Here is a 17,322-nt window from a genome sequence, read left to right on the forward strand (position 1 = left end):
CTTCTAAGTTATAGGGGGAAAAAGTGGCTCAGCTGGAAATGTCAGATGCGCAAGAGAGAGAGAGGAAAGGGGAGGGGATAAGAGGGGTAGAGCGAGAATGAGACAATCTTCAGTAGCCAAAAATGTGCTCCTCAAACTGTAGATTGTTGAACATTGACCACCGCGAGCTTGGTCATTTTCCAAAACCTAATCTAGAGTATCAGAAGGTTGGTGTGTGTGTGTGTGTGTGTGTGTGTGTGTGTCTTTTCTGGTGGTGTGAGCTATGAAGAGACCTGAATCCTCACATACGTATTCAGTCCCAGGCCTATGACTTGTGCGCACACACTGTAGAAATCACATCACAGAGATTTGGAAGGATTTTTGACATTCCAGCAAACAAGTTTAAACTACAGACAGTATAATAATTTGCCAAGTTGTCTTTTGTGGAAAACTTGGAACAGCTTCCAAGTACTGGCAAGTGGCAACAGTACCAACACTGAGATGGCAGAAATAAGTCACATCTGAATGCATCCTTCAAGAAAGAGAGACAGAAAGAGAGAAAAGGGAGAGAGTGTGTGTGTAATACTGGTGGTGTCTGACCTAACCATCCAGTGGTTTGGTTGTTGTGAGGCGGCAGAATGTTCAAGTCCTGCTGGGTCTTGTCTGGGTGTGATTGTGTTCCGTCCCAGTTTACCTTCAGGATCATCTCTACCAGGTTAACACCCTGATCTGAGGATATAGCCTAGTACTACCAGCTGACTGGAGATGACTTGTCTAAATCCAGATCCGAGTTCTAGGGGTCTAACTCTGGGTCTAGAACTAGAGTAGAGCTTTTCATTAAAAACAAAGTGCTCACTCAAACAACAAACATTAGTATGCACATACTTACACTCATAATGAACTAGTCAAAGCAGAAGCCTGATCTCTGATATTAGAACTAAATGATCATGTTTAATTTGCTGCTAGTTAGCTGCTTATGTTTGAGCCAGTGTGTGTGCGTGAGTGTTTGGTCTTATGTTTGAGCCAGTGTGTGAGCGTGAGTGTTTGGTCTTATGTTTGAGCCAGTGTGTGTGCGTGAGTGTTTGGTCTTATGTTTGAGCCAGTGTGTGTGCGTGAGTGTTTGGTCTTATGTTTGAGCCAGTGTGTGAGCGTGAGTGTTTGGACTTATGTTTGAGCCAGTGTGTGTGCGTGAGTGTTTGGACTTTCAATGTTTCCTGCAGAAAATGTGTTAGTCAAGGTGGTAGGGTGAGATTTGCTGATGGACAGGGTGGGGGTGGGGGGGAGGGGTGGGGTTCTCCTCCAAAAACGAAGTTCTCTAGAGAAGGGAGGCTGCCGTTGGAATGAAAGGGAGAAAACTGGCGGAGAAAACTTGCGGAAACACAGCGCTAAAAAACAACCTAGTCGAGGCGGCAGGCATGTTGTTAAGGCGGCCGCCTTAACTGCAAAGTGCTGCGGGAAACCCTGCTCTTTCCTAGAAACAACTGTTACACTTTAACTAGGTTGTAATTTGACAATACTCTTGAGCCATATACTCTATATGAGCAAACATGCTTTTGAGGGAGGTGAATACAGGGGTTGATCAGAAGTTTAGTAGAAAGTTAGTTTGGGCCTAACAAAGCTCAGGGAGTTTAGTTTAGTTTGCTTATGCCTAGGTTAGGGTTAGGCCAATGCAGTGTGATCTGCAAGACTCATTCATGCATGGTAGCCTTGAGCCTGACAGTGAATGTCCAGATGTGAAAAATAGACTGTCTGGCTAGGGGTGTAACAACACACTCAGCTTACGATTTGATATCAAAATACTAAATATTGCCACCTCCCCTTGAGTCCTACCACACCAGCTTCTTCTCTCCCGTCTACCAACCTGCATTAAACCTACATTTGGCTTCCATCTCTTGGCCTCTTTCTCAATACAACATGTGCTTCGAAGTCAGTTTAAAGCCAAGCTAATGGTGCAAGTTGCAACACAAACCATACAGTGCCCTCCAAAAGTATTGGAACAGTGAGGCGAATTCCTTTATTTTTGCTGTAGACTGAAAACATTTGGGCTTGACATCAAATAATGAACGTGAGACCAGAGATCAACGTTTCAGCTTTTATTTCCAGGTATTTACATCAGGATCTGATGCACAACTAAGAAAATATCACATTTTGTTTGAATCCACCCATTTGTCATGTGAGCAAAAGTATTGGAACAGATATACTTAAAACATATTTAAGTGAATAAGACTTAATATTTAGTTGCAAATCCTTTGCTTTCAATAACTGCAGCAAGTCTGTGACCCATTGACGTCACCAAACTTTTGCATTCTTCCTTTTTGATGCTTTCCCAGGCTTTCACTGCAGCCTCTTTCAGTTGTTGTTTGTTTTGTGGGGTTCCTCCCTTCAGTCTCCTCTTAAGCAGGTAAAATGCATGCTCTATAGGGTTTAAGTCTGGAGATTGACTTGGCCAGTCTAATACCTTCCATTTCTTGCCCCTGATGAACTCCTTTGTTGTTTTGGCAGTGTGTTTTGGGTCGTTATCTTGCTGCATGATGAAGGCTCTGCCAATCAGTTTGGTTGCATCTTTCCTTAAATTGGCAGACAAAATGTTTCTGTAGACTTCCGAGTTCATTTTGCTGCTGCCATCATGTGTTACATCCTCAATGAAGATTAATGAGCCCGTCCTAGAAGAAGCCATGCAAGCCCAAGCCATGACATTACCTCCACCGTGTTTCACAGATGAGCTTGTGTGTTTGGGATCATGAGCAGTTCCTTTCTTTCTCCAAACTTTAGCCTTTCCATCACTTTGGTAAAAGTTAATCTTTGTCTCATCAGTCCATAAAACTTTGTCCCAGAATTTTTGAGGTTCATCTCTGTACTTTTTGGCAAATTCCAGCCTGGCCTTCCTATTCTTCTTGCTAATGAGTGGTTTGCATCTTCTGGTGTAGCCCTAGTACTTTTGTTCATGAAGTCTTCTGCGAACAGTAGATAGTGATACCTTCACTCCTGCCATCTGGAGGTTGTTGCTGATCTCACTAACAGTTGTTTTAGGGTCTTTCTTTACTCACAATTGCTTGTTTTTCACCCAAAGACAGCGCTCCGGTTTTCATGTTGTTTTCACCTCTGAATACAGTCTGCATAGACAAAACCTATCTTACCCAATCTGAACCTGAGTGTAGACATTCAGTGGTATTTATTGATTGAATAATGTATGTAATAGGACACACCTGGGCAACAAAACACACCTGTCAGTCATATGTTCCAATACTTTTGCTCACGTGACAAATGGGTGGGTTCGAACAAAAAGGTGATATTTTCTAATTTGTGCATCAGATCCTGATGTAAATACCTGGAAATAAAAGCTGAAACGTTGATCTCTGGTTTCACATTCATCGTTTGATGTCAAGCCCAAATGTTTTCAGTCTACAGCAAAAATAAAGGAATTGGCCTCACTGTTCCAATACTTTTGGAGGGCACTGTACATCGATACCTCTCTCCTTCTACTACTGAAAAGTTCATAACCTCTCTGTCCTTAATTCAGTCTTCCTTCTTTCTCTCTCAATATCTTGGTTAGGCAATGTCTTACAGCATCCCCTCTTTCCGGAGAACCTCAACCCTAACCCTGAGAACAGAGGGACCTAAGCAGAAGACTTCCTCCCTTGTCTTTCTTTCACAAAATGATATTGCCTCAGCCCGCCCTCCGTTCCTCACTCTATTGCAACTCTCTTCATCCCTCACCACAGCACCATGCCACACTCAGATACTTGCCTTAAGGGGTCTCTCAACCTCCCTCTACTTTTCTTTGCCTCATCCTCTCACATTTTACCACCTTCTCCTTCCTTCTCTCTCTTTGATGAATGTATTCTGCCATTGTGGAACAGAAATGGTGGAGTACTCGGATGATGACAGGAGGAGAGAGATATATAGGCATCTTCTCCTCCTACTCCGCCAGGTATCTCCTAATCTTCCGGATGTTGTAGAGAGTGAAATATACACGACCGGGAGCTGCAGCAATGTGGGCCGTGAGGGTGAGCTTGTACTCCATGTTAACCCCGGGGTTCCTTTTTTTTTACCACGAGGTACATTTTGTCAGACAAAACTTTGTTCGCACTGGAAATAATCAAACGGTTACTGACACTGTAGCTGGAACAGGAAGGTAGCTGGGCATAAAAAAAAGGTGTGTTACCGAGTGTGGTGAGAATGACAGCAGTGTCTGTGTGTATGCAATACCCCTCTGGTTGAGGAACAGATTCATCTAAACCACCTAACAGGCAGGGAAGTGGCACAAACAGAGAAGCTGAAACACACTTGCACACACGTCAGAAAACACAAAACAAACACTAATCGAGTGGTTATCAGAGAATATGCGTTTACCGCTCCCTATTTCTTTACTACTTTCTCACCATCATACCGCCCTTCTTCACCCATTCTCCCTCTAATTGCATTGCCGTGTCATTACAGCGGCTCTGCTTCGAAGGTTTGTTAAAAGTAAGGCACACATACAAACGTTGCAGCTGTCCCTGTTGTTCCCCCCGACTGATCAGGGGATCTCAAAAAGAATCGAGGCCTGCCTCACAGACATCTCCGCCTGGGTGACCAAGCACCACCTCCAGCTCAACCTCGCCAAAACAGGACTCCTCATCATCCCAGCCAAACCCTCCATCTCCCACAATCTCTCAATCACCCAGGGATCTGCGACGTGACCCCTTCATCCTCTGCCAGGAACCTCGGGGTTACCATGGATGACAAGCTCACCCTCACTGCCCACATTGCTGCAGTCTCCCGGTCGTGTACATTCACCTTCTACAACATTTGGAAGATCAGGAGATACCTGCCTGACCATTCCACCCAGCTGCTAGTCCAAGCACTGGTCCTCTCCCAAGTTGGACTACTGCAACTTGCTTTTCACCGGTCTCTCAGCATGCGCAACCCGCCCTCTCCAGAGGATTCAGAACGAAGGAGCCTGCCTTATCTTCAACCTACCCAGACGCTCCCATGTTACCCCGCTTTTCATCTCCCTCCACTGGCTACCCATCACGGTCCGCATCAGATTCAAGACCTTGGTACTGACATTCCGAGCGGTGAAGAGGACTGCACCAGACTACATCCAGTCTCCCATCCAGCCTTACACCCCCACCCGCCACCTACTGTCCTCTTCAAGAACGCCCACTCCCAACCCAAGCAAGCTCCTGTCTGGCCCCCTAATGGTGGAATCATCTCCCCACCTCCATCAGAGATACTGACTGTCTCTCCACCTTCAAGAAAAGGCTAAAGACGCACTTGTTCCGGGAGTACAACGGCACTTAGGAAAGATTTGTTTCCTTATTTCCTCCAGGAACACAATGAAACTTATTGAGGGACTTGTTGCACTTGTTGGTTAGTTGTAACTGATTTAACTTTCCTCCAGGTACACTCTGGGCACTTTTGAGGATCATGTTGTTTAATTGTAACTTGTTTAACGACATTTTCTTCTGGTTCTACCCTTTGCCTCTTATTTGCTTTTCACAATGCATGTGTCTTGTTTTAGCTACCTACATTATTTTGGGGCTCATTAATCTCATTATTTATGATCATTGACCTATGCACCTTTTGCTCTTTTTTGTCGCTTTGGATAAAAGTATTTACTAAATGACTAAATGTAATGTGTCTGCTCTTTGACATGTCACAGAGAAATAGTGCACACACAAATTTGTTATATCAATGAAAAATCAGCAAGAACAGATGGGACGGTGGGATGAATTGAGTGAAGGAAGAAGGAGAGTTAGGAGGAAGGTAGGATGAATAGATTGAGAGTGGGAGAAGACCAGAGAAGGAAGGTCTAACTGAGGGAGACAGACACAGTCCAAGACAGTGATGTCACTACTTTCACAGAATCTTTAAGACTAGCTTGAAGATGGTGGCTGGCTCATTAAAATCTGATCACACAAATGCACACAGGGGAAGAGAAAGAGATTCAAGGGTTGTTGTCTGATAGTGAACTAAAGTGAGTACCAAGTGGAGAGCATGATAGACCAGACCTCCTGCCTATCTAATCTTAAAGGGATTATTGAGCTGGTTGAGTCAGACCTCGGGGTGGTAGTAGTGAACAAAGACCAGGAATAGCAACTACCCACCATACATACTACACCTTAAACAGCCAGACCGCCACAAACACAGTGACCTACTGTACCATAGTCAACCACAAACACTTAAGCTACCTCACACACACACACACAGAGACAAGTCCCTGGTTTAGTGCTCTGTTTTAGAAAAACTGGGGAGTGACTGTCACATGAGCTGAGGTGGAAGGTAGTATAAAAAAAATGTTAAAGCATGTGAGAGGGCGAGAGAAGGGGGGAAGAGAGAGAGAGAGAGAGAGAGAGAGAGAGAGAGAGAGAGAGAGAGAGAGAGAGAGAGAGAGAGAGAGAAGAGAGAGAGAGAGAGAGAGAGAAGAGTGACTAATACGGTACACAGACTGGTACTCCTTCAGATCCAGAAGTGCAGTTCTGGCAAGCATACAATGGACTGGAGGTGACACCACCATTACTCACACACTCACACTGTCTATGTTTAGAAAAAAACGAAGCAGAATGTTCGTGTAACTAATGTTACCCCAGGTATTCAGAACACACTGGCATGGTAGTAACATAGTTTGTTGTTATCAGTGTTCTTTGTCATTTTCTGAGGAACAGCATATTCCTTCCCTGACCTCAGCCATATTGCAACATTGTTACAAACCTTGACATGATGCTTATCAAACATGTCACTTTCCACACCGTCCAGCATACACACTGAACATTGCTAATGTAACAACAACAAAAACACACGCGTGATGTTGGAACAGACACAAGCTCTCATTACACACAATACAATCATTTACACTGTCACATCATTTAGTGAAAGGTCATTAACCTGCACACAATGCTTCACTGTCTTTCCTTGGCTCGATACTTGTGAAGTAAAACTTTAATTCATACACACAGCCTGGCGGCTTGTCATTTTGAGTTTCACACTCATTTAACAAGAAAACTATGTGCAAACAGTGCGTTGTAATGTATCAGATACTATCAAATGTATTTTGAACATCACTGACTTAGTAAGAAAGTGTACAACGAGAGCATTTGACAGTTTCCATATCGACGTCTGCAGTTAACAATACTGTACTGTACTAGTATTGTAGACTAGGCAGCAACGCATCATAAGACTACACACAATAAACAATATGCCCTGGAAGTAACGCTGAAATGACAATATGTTTTTACTGGGTTACAATGCAACCAAAAAGCTTCAATTAATGTAGGCTAATTTGTTTTTTATATTCTCAAAAAGTTTGGTAGCCTACCTAGCTATTGTGGCTACAAATAGCTGGTTGCTTGCTTTGATTGATTGATACTGTATTCCCACTCCATGCTAGCTAGCCAGACATAGCTACTACAGTGGTAGCTAACGTTAGCTTGCTAATATATTACAAAACTTCAACTTTTAGTACACTTACAGCTTTTGGTTCCGTCTTGACATTGAACAAGTTGAGTTTTTGGAGACGCGCTCTCATCCCATCCGCCATAAACTTTCCTAGGAGTGTAAGGAGCTACAGTTTAGGTATTCCGCCGTTGAAGGAACGGTTTAGTGAGTAGAGAAAGCCCTTTCAGTGGGAAGTTGACACCCCTTCCTCGCTCGAGCCTGGCTTTGGACAGAACAAACCGCTGTCTAAGAGGCGCGCGACTCCATGTGTCAAACCATCCAACTAGTTTGATACATTTTAGAAGCTTGACCTCAGACACATTGTGTAGGCTACATTGCATTTTAGCACACTTTATTGCAAACAATTATATAGTTTATGATGACATTCGGATACTATCCAGTGTCCAATTGGTCAAGCGTCATGGGAGAGGCAAAAGTAACGGAGGAATTTAATGTCAGGGTTTAAATTTGAATTACTCACTCATAAATGACTTAATGGGAAACACAAGACAAAAAGTTCAAAGAAAAGTGATCAAAAGTATAGCTCAACTATTCAAGTGTCTGGTTTCTCCGAACAAAGGTATGGGGTCTAAAGAATAACATGAACATGACCCTTGAACATAAGCGTTAAAAACGGAGCTTAAAATATATATTTTTGAATACACGGTTTAACAGCGCCACAGTGTGGCATAAAGGGATTCTCATTCGTGTTCTCTCAGGAATGTTGGCAGTTAACTAATACTATCCTACATTATTATCCAAAGTCTTGGCCTATTTGGAAATATAGCCTACTGTACTAAGACACGCACACAGTACTAAGCATAGTGGAACATGTGTGCGCCTGCACTGTGACAGCACCAGACTAACAGGTCGCCAGGCCACAGAAAGTGAGGAAATATAGAGGGAAAGGGAGGGACAGGGAAGGAGATAAGATATAGAGGGAGAGTGGGTAAGTGTATGTGAGAGTAAAGAGACAAAGGATTAACACGGTAGATAATCAAAGGGAAAAAAAGACTGAGAACGCAACTCTCTCATATGCAACAAACAGAACTACACTGGTGTACCTACGTTTCAGTCTCTTGATGCTCGTTGATTTTCACACCAATAGCTCAGTCTCAGGAAGTGGTCTCCATGGTAACCTAGTTCTACATCCTTTTTATGAGATGTCCAGGTTTTTGACTGGTTCTTCTCCCTACATCTCTTAGATGGTTTCAAACTGTCAGGCTCATTAGTATGTCAGACATGTTTGGAATGGGTGGCATGACCAGCCACAAAGATGAAGGAAAAGAAAGATGGCCACCATGTCTAATTTGACCCACCCTGAGAAGTGACTGACAGCTTAACTCTTTATCGGGTGTTGGTCTTGTGTGTGTGTGTGTGTTGGGGGTGGTTGTATGTTAGTGTGCAAGGTTATTGTTGGGGGATGGGTTTGTATGGGAGTGTGTTGGTATGTGTGCATTGATGTTGTGTGTTTGTGTATATATGTGTTAGGGGTGGGGACAAATTCCTGAAATTACATGACTGGATCCCATGTCTCTCAGCTACTCTCATCATAACAAATACTGACGCGGTCACACATTCCCACACACAGACACCTACACAATGTTGTTTCTCTTTTCATCTTCTTTCTCTGTGTGTCTGTAATGTGAGATCTGCCTCCATGCGTACCCTGAGCAGCTGAGCATGTGTATGTGTGAAGGATTCTGGCATCACAGATTAGGGTTTTTAATGTCAACCCTCCCACCCCCAACACACACGCATGCACACACAGTTACCTTGGTGCAGTCGCAGCTTTGGAAGACGTAGCAGGTGCAGGTGTTTGTGTCCTTCAGCATGCAGCCGAAGCTGCTGGGCTGCTGGCTGTTGTGTAGCAGCTTGGTCAGGTGGTGGGGGCGACACTCAAACAGCACGGTATGTGTGAGGGGGTCCCATGCCTCCATGAGCCCCGCCTCCACCATCACACACACACACTGCACCCTGGATGCTGATACACACAGACACACAGACTGGTTGTGTCCTTCAGTGGTAGAAGGAACATGGTCCAGATTCCTGCCTCGGAGGTGCGTGTGTCCAGAAGCAGGAGCCTCAGCCCTACCCCCTCCAGCCGGACGCCTCACGATCTCAGCTACCACCCAGGGCAGCATGGACATGGTGGTAAGAGGATGGACGGGTAGAGACCCAACTAAGGTCAGTTTATACTGGACTTCTTCTTCCTCCTCTTCCTGGTCCTCCTTCTCTGCCTCAGTCATAGCACCACCACCACCCCTGAGAGGGTAGTCAGGGAGGGAGGGAGGGATCTGGTAAGAGCCATGGCTGCTGGGGAGAGGGTCCTTGGAAGTCCTCGGGCTGAGGGCCTTGTCCCTGGGCTTCACCTCGAAGAACAGCCCCTCCATGGTTGGAGAGGATGGAGAGGACTTCCCCTTGAAAAAAGACCTGACTGGCGAAGCATAATATTACAGTTATGTTTCTTTTTTGTAGTCTACAGGTTGACAGGTCACAAACAGAATGTGTTCAGGAGGAGTGTATGTATACTAACACACACACACAGTAGTCAGTGGGCTTGGGGTCAAATGGAGGTCAAGAAGAGTGTGTATATCAACACCTGTCTGACATTTCATTAAGGCATGATTCCATTAAGGCACACACTTGAAAGCTTGGCTCTATCTTTGAAACACAAACACACCACACAGATCATTTGATTGGCAAGCAAACTTGGCCCAGTGCGTGACAAGTAATACGGTCATTGCCTACTCTCATGGTCAATCAACACACACATAAATCTCCTCAGCATGATATATACAGACACACACACACACACCCAGCAGTGAGTAAAAATAACCAGGCATGACACGTACAACTGTTGTAGTGTAGTATGCAGCCCTATAGAGTGAAAGAAAAACAACTTCCAGATGATTCTAGCGGCATAATATGCAAACAATATGCAAAGGGTCAACTCTCAGCAGAACATAGTGGAACACAAAAATATGAACTTGCTTTAAGATATCAAAACCTCTACGTGCACGTTTAACCTTGCAGTGTATCTTAATCAAGGTTAAGAACGTGATTGAAATTAAAATATGATTAGCTACAACGACACGGGGAGTGGAAGAGAACATCGTGAACCTACCTCAACATCAAGGTCCATTTGACATTAAAAAGTATGCTATTTAACACCTTTCGATACGGTAGACTACATCTGAATAGACCCACTGTTCAAGGAAAACTGTTAATGTTAGACAGACGCTTACACCTGTCAACACATAAAACATTATTTAACTTTTAGTGGGTTACGAAGAATGTCGCGCTCGCACATTGGTTGGTCTTGCGGAACCATGTTCCACATTACAGCAGGTCTATTTGAGAGGTCAGTGTAATTGTCTCTAAGGGTTCCGTTACAACAGCCACCACAGCAAAACCATCACCAGAAGCTTGCAACTCGTACCTGTTATTAACGGTCGACGTACTTCCTCACAGAAACTGAGTGTGTGGGTCGGTGGCAGTGCGGCTTTGCGCTAAACTAGGTCCGTAACGTATCAAACTCTGAGACACACCAGGCTGTTCCTGTTGCCCCCCGTCGTCCACTCCGGAAGCTAAGAATAGATTCGGGCTACAGAGGCCTGGCTCCCCTCTCCGACCCCACACAAGGTGCACAGGATAACAGATGATTAAATAGTGATCCAACTCACATCCTTATTGACTCACACGCTACACACAAATACTTGCGAAAAAAAAGAAAAATACAGCAGAGAGGACAGATAAGTGAAACTATAGTTTGAGTTACATACTTTTGTTATGATGAGGCTTAAAAAGCATCTGACTATTACACTATATAAGCATCTGGAAAGGGATTGGAAACAGGCAAAATAATATTATCAAATATAAAGTACAAAACATTGTAGCCTAACAACACTACTTACACATAATTTCCAAGTCGAAAATGTAAGAATGTTCTCAGAGTGTATAACCTTCCCAAATAAACGTCTAAAACGGTGGCATGGTTAATCGCGGAAGAACGTCACCATTTCTTTTTAATTCTCTAAATCGGTTCTTTGAACCATTTCCCGATAGGTGGCACTGGCGGCCTCACGTCAACTTGCCCCCCATCTCATTTGAATCAAAATTACATAAAAAAAACACTCAATTAAGAAAAACGACGATGTCGATATTAATGCATTTAGATATATCTTTTATTTCACATCTTAAATAATTTCACTCACTCCATTTCAGTTATAGCGCAATCAGTTAACATTAAAATGACATTCTCTCCATTCCACATATCATATACACCCGGTAATGTAAGGCTTGACAGACAGGAATGTAGGCCAGTGAACAGTCAAAACAACTAGCAAACAAATAGCAAACAAAGCAAAAGCCGTTAAGCGACTATCAATCCACAAGTTAAATCCTCCAGAGAGCCAGACCCATCTGAGGTAGAGGTTGTCCCAGACTTTGCTGGTTACAGATCATTCACACAGAACAACTCAGAGATCCAGATGATTTTAACACGGCAGATACAGCATCTCAAAATCATGTCAATAATTCATTCAGTTAGAAAAGAATGACCCCGTATTACATAGAATCACCTTTTTACAGTAATTAAGATGAATTGTGTACTTTGTCAGAATAATGTGTGTACGTTGTCAGACTAAGGCCACTGGTCAGGAATGCTAGTTACATGGAATCTCTTTAATGTTGTAAGTGTGTGTGTTACTTAGGCTTTGGCTGCAATTTGTTCTTCTTGGGTTGGAAGAAGTTCTCCACAATAGCTTCCACCAATGCATCTAGCTCCTTCTTCAGCTGCTCTACATCACTGAGAGGAGAGAGAGTGAGAGGGTGAATATGAGTGACAGAGAAGGCATGTGTGTGTGTGTGTGTGTGTGTACCTGTTGCCAGGAGCAGCACAAAGCTCGGTGTAGTATTTGATCTTGGGTTCAGTGCCACTGGTTCTCAAGGTGGCCACGCCCCCATTGGAGAAGGAGAAGGTGATCATTGGACTGCTGCTGGTGGGGAGAACCTAGGGGGGGAGAAGTGGGATGGAGAGAGGTAAGGAAGACCGGTGGGAGTAGGGAGAGAGAAAAATCAACCAATGAGTGTCTGACTGTCTCTGATGGGAGTGTGTGTGTATGTGTCCTTACAGCCTTGTTGTCGGGCTGGTTACTGTCGTGGCCAGTGGTCAGGTCTCTCACAGCTGTGATGGCAAAACCACCACACTCTGAGGGGTACGCCCCCTTCTTATCACCATAGTTACGCAGCCTGTCAAAGAGCGCGTGGATCACTTCCTGGTCGTGGCAGATAAAGTAGGAGTTCTTAGTGATGTGGTAACCATACCTGGAGAGGAGAGGGGGAAACAGAGAGAGGGGGGTGGGGGGGACATATTAGTCTGTTAGGCAGAGTTTCGGGTGAGCGTGTGTGTGTTTGTGTGCCACTTACTCCTCATAGATGGAGGTGAGTTGTTGGGATAGTGTGGTGTTCTTGGTCGCCAGATATGACGTCATCTCTCCAGCGATGGCTGCTGCACTGACTCCATCTTTATCCAGGACAGCAGTACTGCACATGTAGCCTGGCACGCACGCACACACACAGTTTGCTGACTTTTAATGATAGTAGACAAACACAGTGAACACACAGCTCTTGCCAGCAGCGCACACGAGTTAGCATGATAATCCAATTAGACACAAGGTAGACATCATCTCATTATATAGGAACGTAGAACACACATATCCCTCATGTGACCTTAATACAACCCTGGTTTGTGTATCTGACAATTATGTTAACCTTACATGAAGCTTCATACACACAGTCTCTACTCTTTCCTCTCTCTAACCCCAGCCAACACTCCTCACTTGAAAAAGATGATGACATTGGTGTTTGTGTGTGTTGTGCGTGCATGTACCTATGGCCTCCTCGAAGGCAAACAGCACCGTCTTCCCCTGGTGCAGCAGATTGCGGGCTCTGTTACCCATCCACTTAAAACCTGTCAGTGTTTCCTGTTCAACAGAGAACACAGGAAGTGAGGTCACTAGCAAGAGAATCACATCAAGACAAATAGAGAAGGTGTGCAACCATGACAGTGTGTTGTGGTCGGGTGGTTGCATGTGTGTACGAGTGTGTGTGTGTTTGTATGTGTCACCTCAAAGTGGAAACCCTCCTTGAGGGCAATGGCCCGCAGGATCTTGGAAGAGACCGTGCTGGCCAGCATGTAGATGTTCTTCACAGCTGTTGAGTCAGGGTTGGTCTTCTTCCAGCAGGAGAACATCCACCAGCCCAGGAGGGCCCCTAGCTCATTACCTGTAAACACCCGCCACAGGCCACTAGGGGAAGACAAGAGAGCTGAAATAGAGATGGACCTGGCAGAACGATGACCAAACTACCTACAGACAAGAGTTCCCACCCTCCCCCACCAAGACAGACACACACACACCTCTTCTGTTTCTCGGCGATAGCGAGGCGGTCTGCATCAGGGTCGTTAGCCAGAACCACAGTGGCTCCCTCCTTCTCTGCCAGGGCGAATGACAGTGTCTACAAAAGAACAAGGGCATGCACACATACACCGTTTAGTATTTACGACTCATTTGATGTGCATATGTGTGTGTGTGTGTATATATACATATACCAGAACTCCCTCCCCCTCCTCTGGGTTGGGGTATTTCACTGTGGGGAACTCTGGGTCCGGGTCTTTCTGCTCCTCCACTGCATACGGGGGGGGGAGGTCAAATGCCTTGAATGCTGATTGGACGAAGGCGTGGCCAACTCCGTGCACAGATGTGTGCACCATCTTCACATCAGAACTCTTATTGATGTCCCTGTGAGAGGGTGAGACCAAGTTGAGGTGTGTGTGATTGTTTGTGTGTGTGTGTGTGTGTGCGGCCCCACCTGTAGTGGCAGTGTTTCTGTATGGCCTTGTAGTAGTGTGTGTTTGTGTCCTGGTAGGGGTCCTTCAGCAGGGGGCTCTTTAGAGCCAGGGTGGTGTCCCAGGCCTGGGGCCAGGGCTCCAAGCTCTCCTCAATGGCCTTGGAGATGCCCTGGTCATGGGGGGGCACGATCTGGGCACCGTTCTCCCAGTACACCTGGAGGAGGGGAGGGGGAACAGAACCAGAATCGAAACATTAAATTGGTCTATTAACAATTATGTAATTTAGTTTCCCCCAAAAATGTATACAAATGTGATAGGCTGGTGGTAGTTACCTTGTATCCGTTGTCCTGCTTGGGATTGTGGGAGGCCGTCACCATGATGCCAGCACACAACCCCAGGTGAGACACAGTGAAGGGCTGGAGAAAGGGAGGGAGAGGAGCGGGGAGGGAAGGGGAGAGGGAGAACGTAAACAGTTTAACACCCCATAGTTCAAGGTCTGAGGACAACACCTCATCTACACAGACAGCCATGTAAACAGACTGGCATCCACAGAGACAGAAATACTAGGACAGAGAAGAAGTGAAATACATGGGATGTTAGAATGCTATTGACACTGTCAGCACATTATTAAAGCTGACATCTATTTCAGTGTGAGCCAGGCTAATAGTCAATACCCTCTCCGGAAAGAGCACGCTTTATTTATAGATAACCCTGTGTGTAATGTGAGAGATTGCTATCACGTGAATGTGGGTTCGAAAGTTCTGGTCTTTTAAGAGAAGGTGGCTGTGTGTCCATGTGATGTGTGCATGAGCAAGGCATGCCCTAACTGTGATTGGCTGGCAGGTATTGGTGAGAACCCTACATGGGCTGGTGCCCAAAAGCAATGGTTTTGTTTGAGAGAAGGGGAAAAATAAAGAGAGTGCGTGTCTCTGTGCTTTTTAAGAGGTCACAACAGGTCACTGTTGACATTCTGTTCATTCATGATGTTCATTCATGAGAAAGGTTACACAGTATGATCTCTGCACATCACGGTTCTTAAATCGGATTCCACCTCATGTTCAAATGTCTATAGAATATTTGTGAAAACCACGGGTGTACATCAATGTGTGTGTACAAAGTCTATAACATATGTATCAGAGTCAACATGCAGCTGAAACCTTAAAACTATACCTTACGTAACAAACACACTGGATGTGTGCGTGTCTGTGGAAGGAATGGAGTTTGCCCACCTCCTTCCGTCTACCTCAGTGTCTGAGTCTCTCTGTCACTCCCTCTCCCAGCACACGGCCAGAACCAGCCTCCAGAGTGAGTGAGAGAGTGTGTGAGTGGTGTGTGTGTGTGGAGTAATTTCCCTTGTGAGGGGCTAATGAGAGTGTGTGAGTGTGTGTGTGGGAAGGTTCTGGCGCACCACAAAGGGGGTGGGCGTGATGTCGGAGAAGAGATGGACGGGCACCCCCCGGCTGGTGAAGACGGCCGCAGCCAGCCTGGCAAAGCGTTTGCTGCTGCCACCGCTGACAGGGTGGGCACGGGCATCGTAGCCTATGACCACACCACGGTCCAGCAGGTCCTCAAAGGACTGCTCCAGGTAACTACAGAACCCCTGTAGAGAGAGGAGGAGGGAACGAGGAAGGGAAGGATGGGAGGGGGGGGGAGAGAGAGACAGGGGTGGAATGAGGGAGATAATTGGAGATCACTCAGCGGGGTCTAAATAGGACGGTCTATGGACTAAAGGAAATTTCTCCCAATGGAGTAACTGACTGCCTGTTTGTGCGTTCTACCTGTGTGGTCTGGATGATGGTGAGGTCATTCATGCAGGCGGTGCCAGGGCCCATGGCAGCCCGGAGGCCTGCGGTGCCAAACTCCATCCTGGAGGAGAAGCATTTTTTGAGCTCCTGCAGAGCCCCCTCCTTTACCAGCTCCCGGACCTGAGCTACCGTCAGGGGATTCTGGGACACACGTGGTGAAGGCGGTCATGATCACAGTGTTCACAGTATCACTGTAACGAAAGTCATCACTACCATAACTTATTCCATGTGAGGCCTAACTACCCACATCAAGCCCACTGTCTCACCTCAAAGACAACACTCAACCAGACGGTTAGCTATGTAGGCTAGCCTCCTTACGAGGTTATCTAAAAGGGGCATAATTAATTTGATTTTCTTTACTAATTCCGCTTGATTGGTGGCGTCCCATTTCCTTTTAGTGACGAGAATTGCTTTCCATGCTTCTGTCAAATGGATGCACGTTACTCTGATTAAGAGAAATCCTTCCATGCCCATCCACCATGTGGATCTAGATAAATTTTTTCTAAATTAAATGGGTCTCGAGACAGTTTTGGGGAGTCATGCATGTCTGTTTTAAGCTATGCTGAATCAATAACTCAAGATTGTAGTATCGCCAGGGTTGTACTCATTGGCACCCGGTGCTGAATGTCAAAAAAAACAAATCATGGGCATATTTCAGTGTGCTACAATGTAGAACTGTACAAGTTTGAATTATTTAAAATCTGTTGTGCATTCAAAATATTATGACTCTCTCTGGACTTAACATTCATACCATGTTGTGTCTGAAGTTCAAATACATTGTCTACAGTGGTATGAATGGTTTGTCAACCGAGAACTTCAGTTGACATAACGGCTATAGTCTGTGATTAGTAGACTTAGCACTACGTGTGCTTTCCAATTATTTTTCAGGCATGAATTGTTCTGAATTCATAAAAAGTGCCATTTTATTTTCCAATTACCGCACTATAACAAACAGATCCACTAACATTTTATGTAACTAGCTAGCTAAGTTAGCTACTCACCTTGTCATATTCCAACCACTGCTTGATAGCGTGATCCAACTTGATGTCACCAGTGGTAGATAGACCGTTCTCCATATTTTCCCTTTAATCTTGGCAGTAGCACCAAATAAATTGTAACCTGCCTTGAATTCTGGATACAGTAGCAAAGAACCTTTAAACTGAGTGTTGGATTCGCTTCCTATATGAAGAGGGCGGGGTTTAATTGAGGCGCGTCACGAGAGCCGTCGTACGTGCATAACGTAATTGATGATCATCAAAACACACA

At 45.1% G+C, this 17,322-nt stretch overlaps 2 protein-coding genes across 9 annotated transcripts in view; both read right to left on the reverse strand.

The window, feature by feature from the left end:
• tbc1d1 (TBC1 (tre-2/USP6, BUB2, cdc16) domain family, member 1) overlaps positions 1-11,436 on the reverse strand; it is a 29,496-nt gene extending 18,060 nt beyond the window's left edge. For 2 of the 7 annotated variants that reach the window (XM_047045720.1, XM_047045724.1), the window contains exons 1-2: positions 11,316-11,429; positions 9,174-9,835 (exon numbers count right to left, since the gene is read on the reverse strand). In XM_047045720.1, the coding sequence (XP_046901676.1) occupies positions 9,174-9,835; positions 11,316-11,319 (666 nt within the window). In that variant the 5' untranslated portion in view covers positions 11,320-11,429. The other 5 variants (XM_047045719.1, XM_047045725.1, XM_047045723.1 and 2 more) reach the window with 5 other exon arrangements.
• A 131-nt stretch (positions 11,437-11,567) lies between these two features.
• On the reverse strand, positions 11,568-17,272 carry pgm2 (phosphoglucomutase 2). 2 transcript variants are annotated; one of them, XM_047044925.1, is made up of 13 exons: positions 17,058-17,272; positions 16,030-16,197; positions 15,660-15,851; positions 14,584-14,667; positions 14,272-14,465; positions 14,012-14,201; positions 13,820-13,917; positions 13,529-13,709; positions 13,292-13,385; positions 12,829-12,958; positions 12,534-12,726; positions 12,282-12,412; positions 11,568-12,208 (listed from the first exon to the last, which is right to left on the reverse strand). In XM_047044925.1, exons 1-13 carry the CDS (start codon positions 17,130-17,132, stop codon positions 12,106-12,108), a joined length of 1,833 nt encoding a protein of 610 aa, XP_046900881.1. In that variant the 5' UTR covers positions 17,133-17,272; the 3' UTR covers positions 11,568-12,105. The 2 variants fall into 2 exon arrangements, with proteins under 2 accessions (XP_046900881.1, XP_046900882.1); XM_047044926.1 differs by having other exon boundaries at positions 16,030-16,247; positions 17,058-17,122.
• Positions 17,273-17,322: the final 50 nt, after the last annotated feature.

Source organism: Hypomesus transpacificus, chromosome 22 (assembly GCF_021917145.1).
Source record: "Hypomesus transpacificus isolate Combined female chromosome 22, fHypTra1, whole genome shotgun sequence".
Lineage (NCBI taxonomy): Eukaryota > Metazoa > Chordata > Actinopteri > Osmeriformes > Osmeridae > Hypomesus > Hypomesus transpacificus.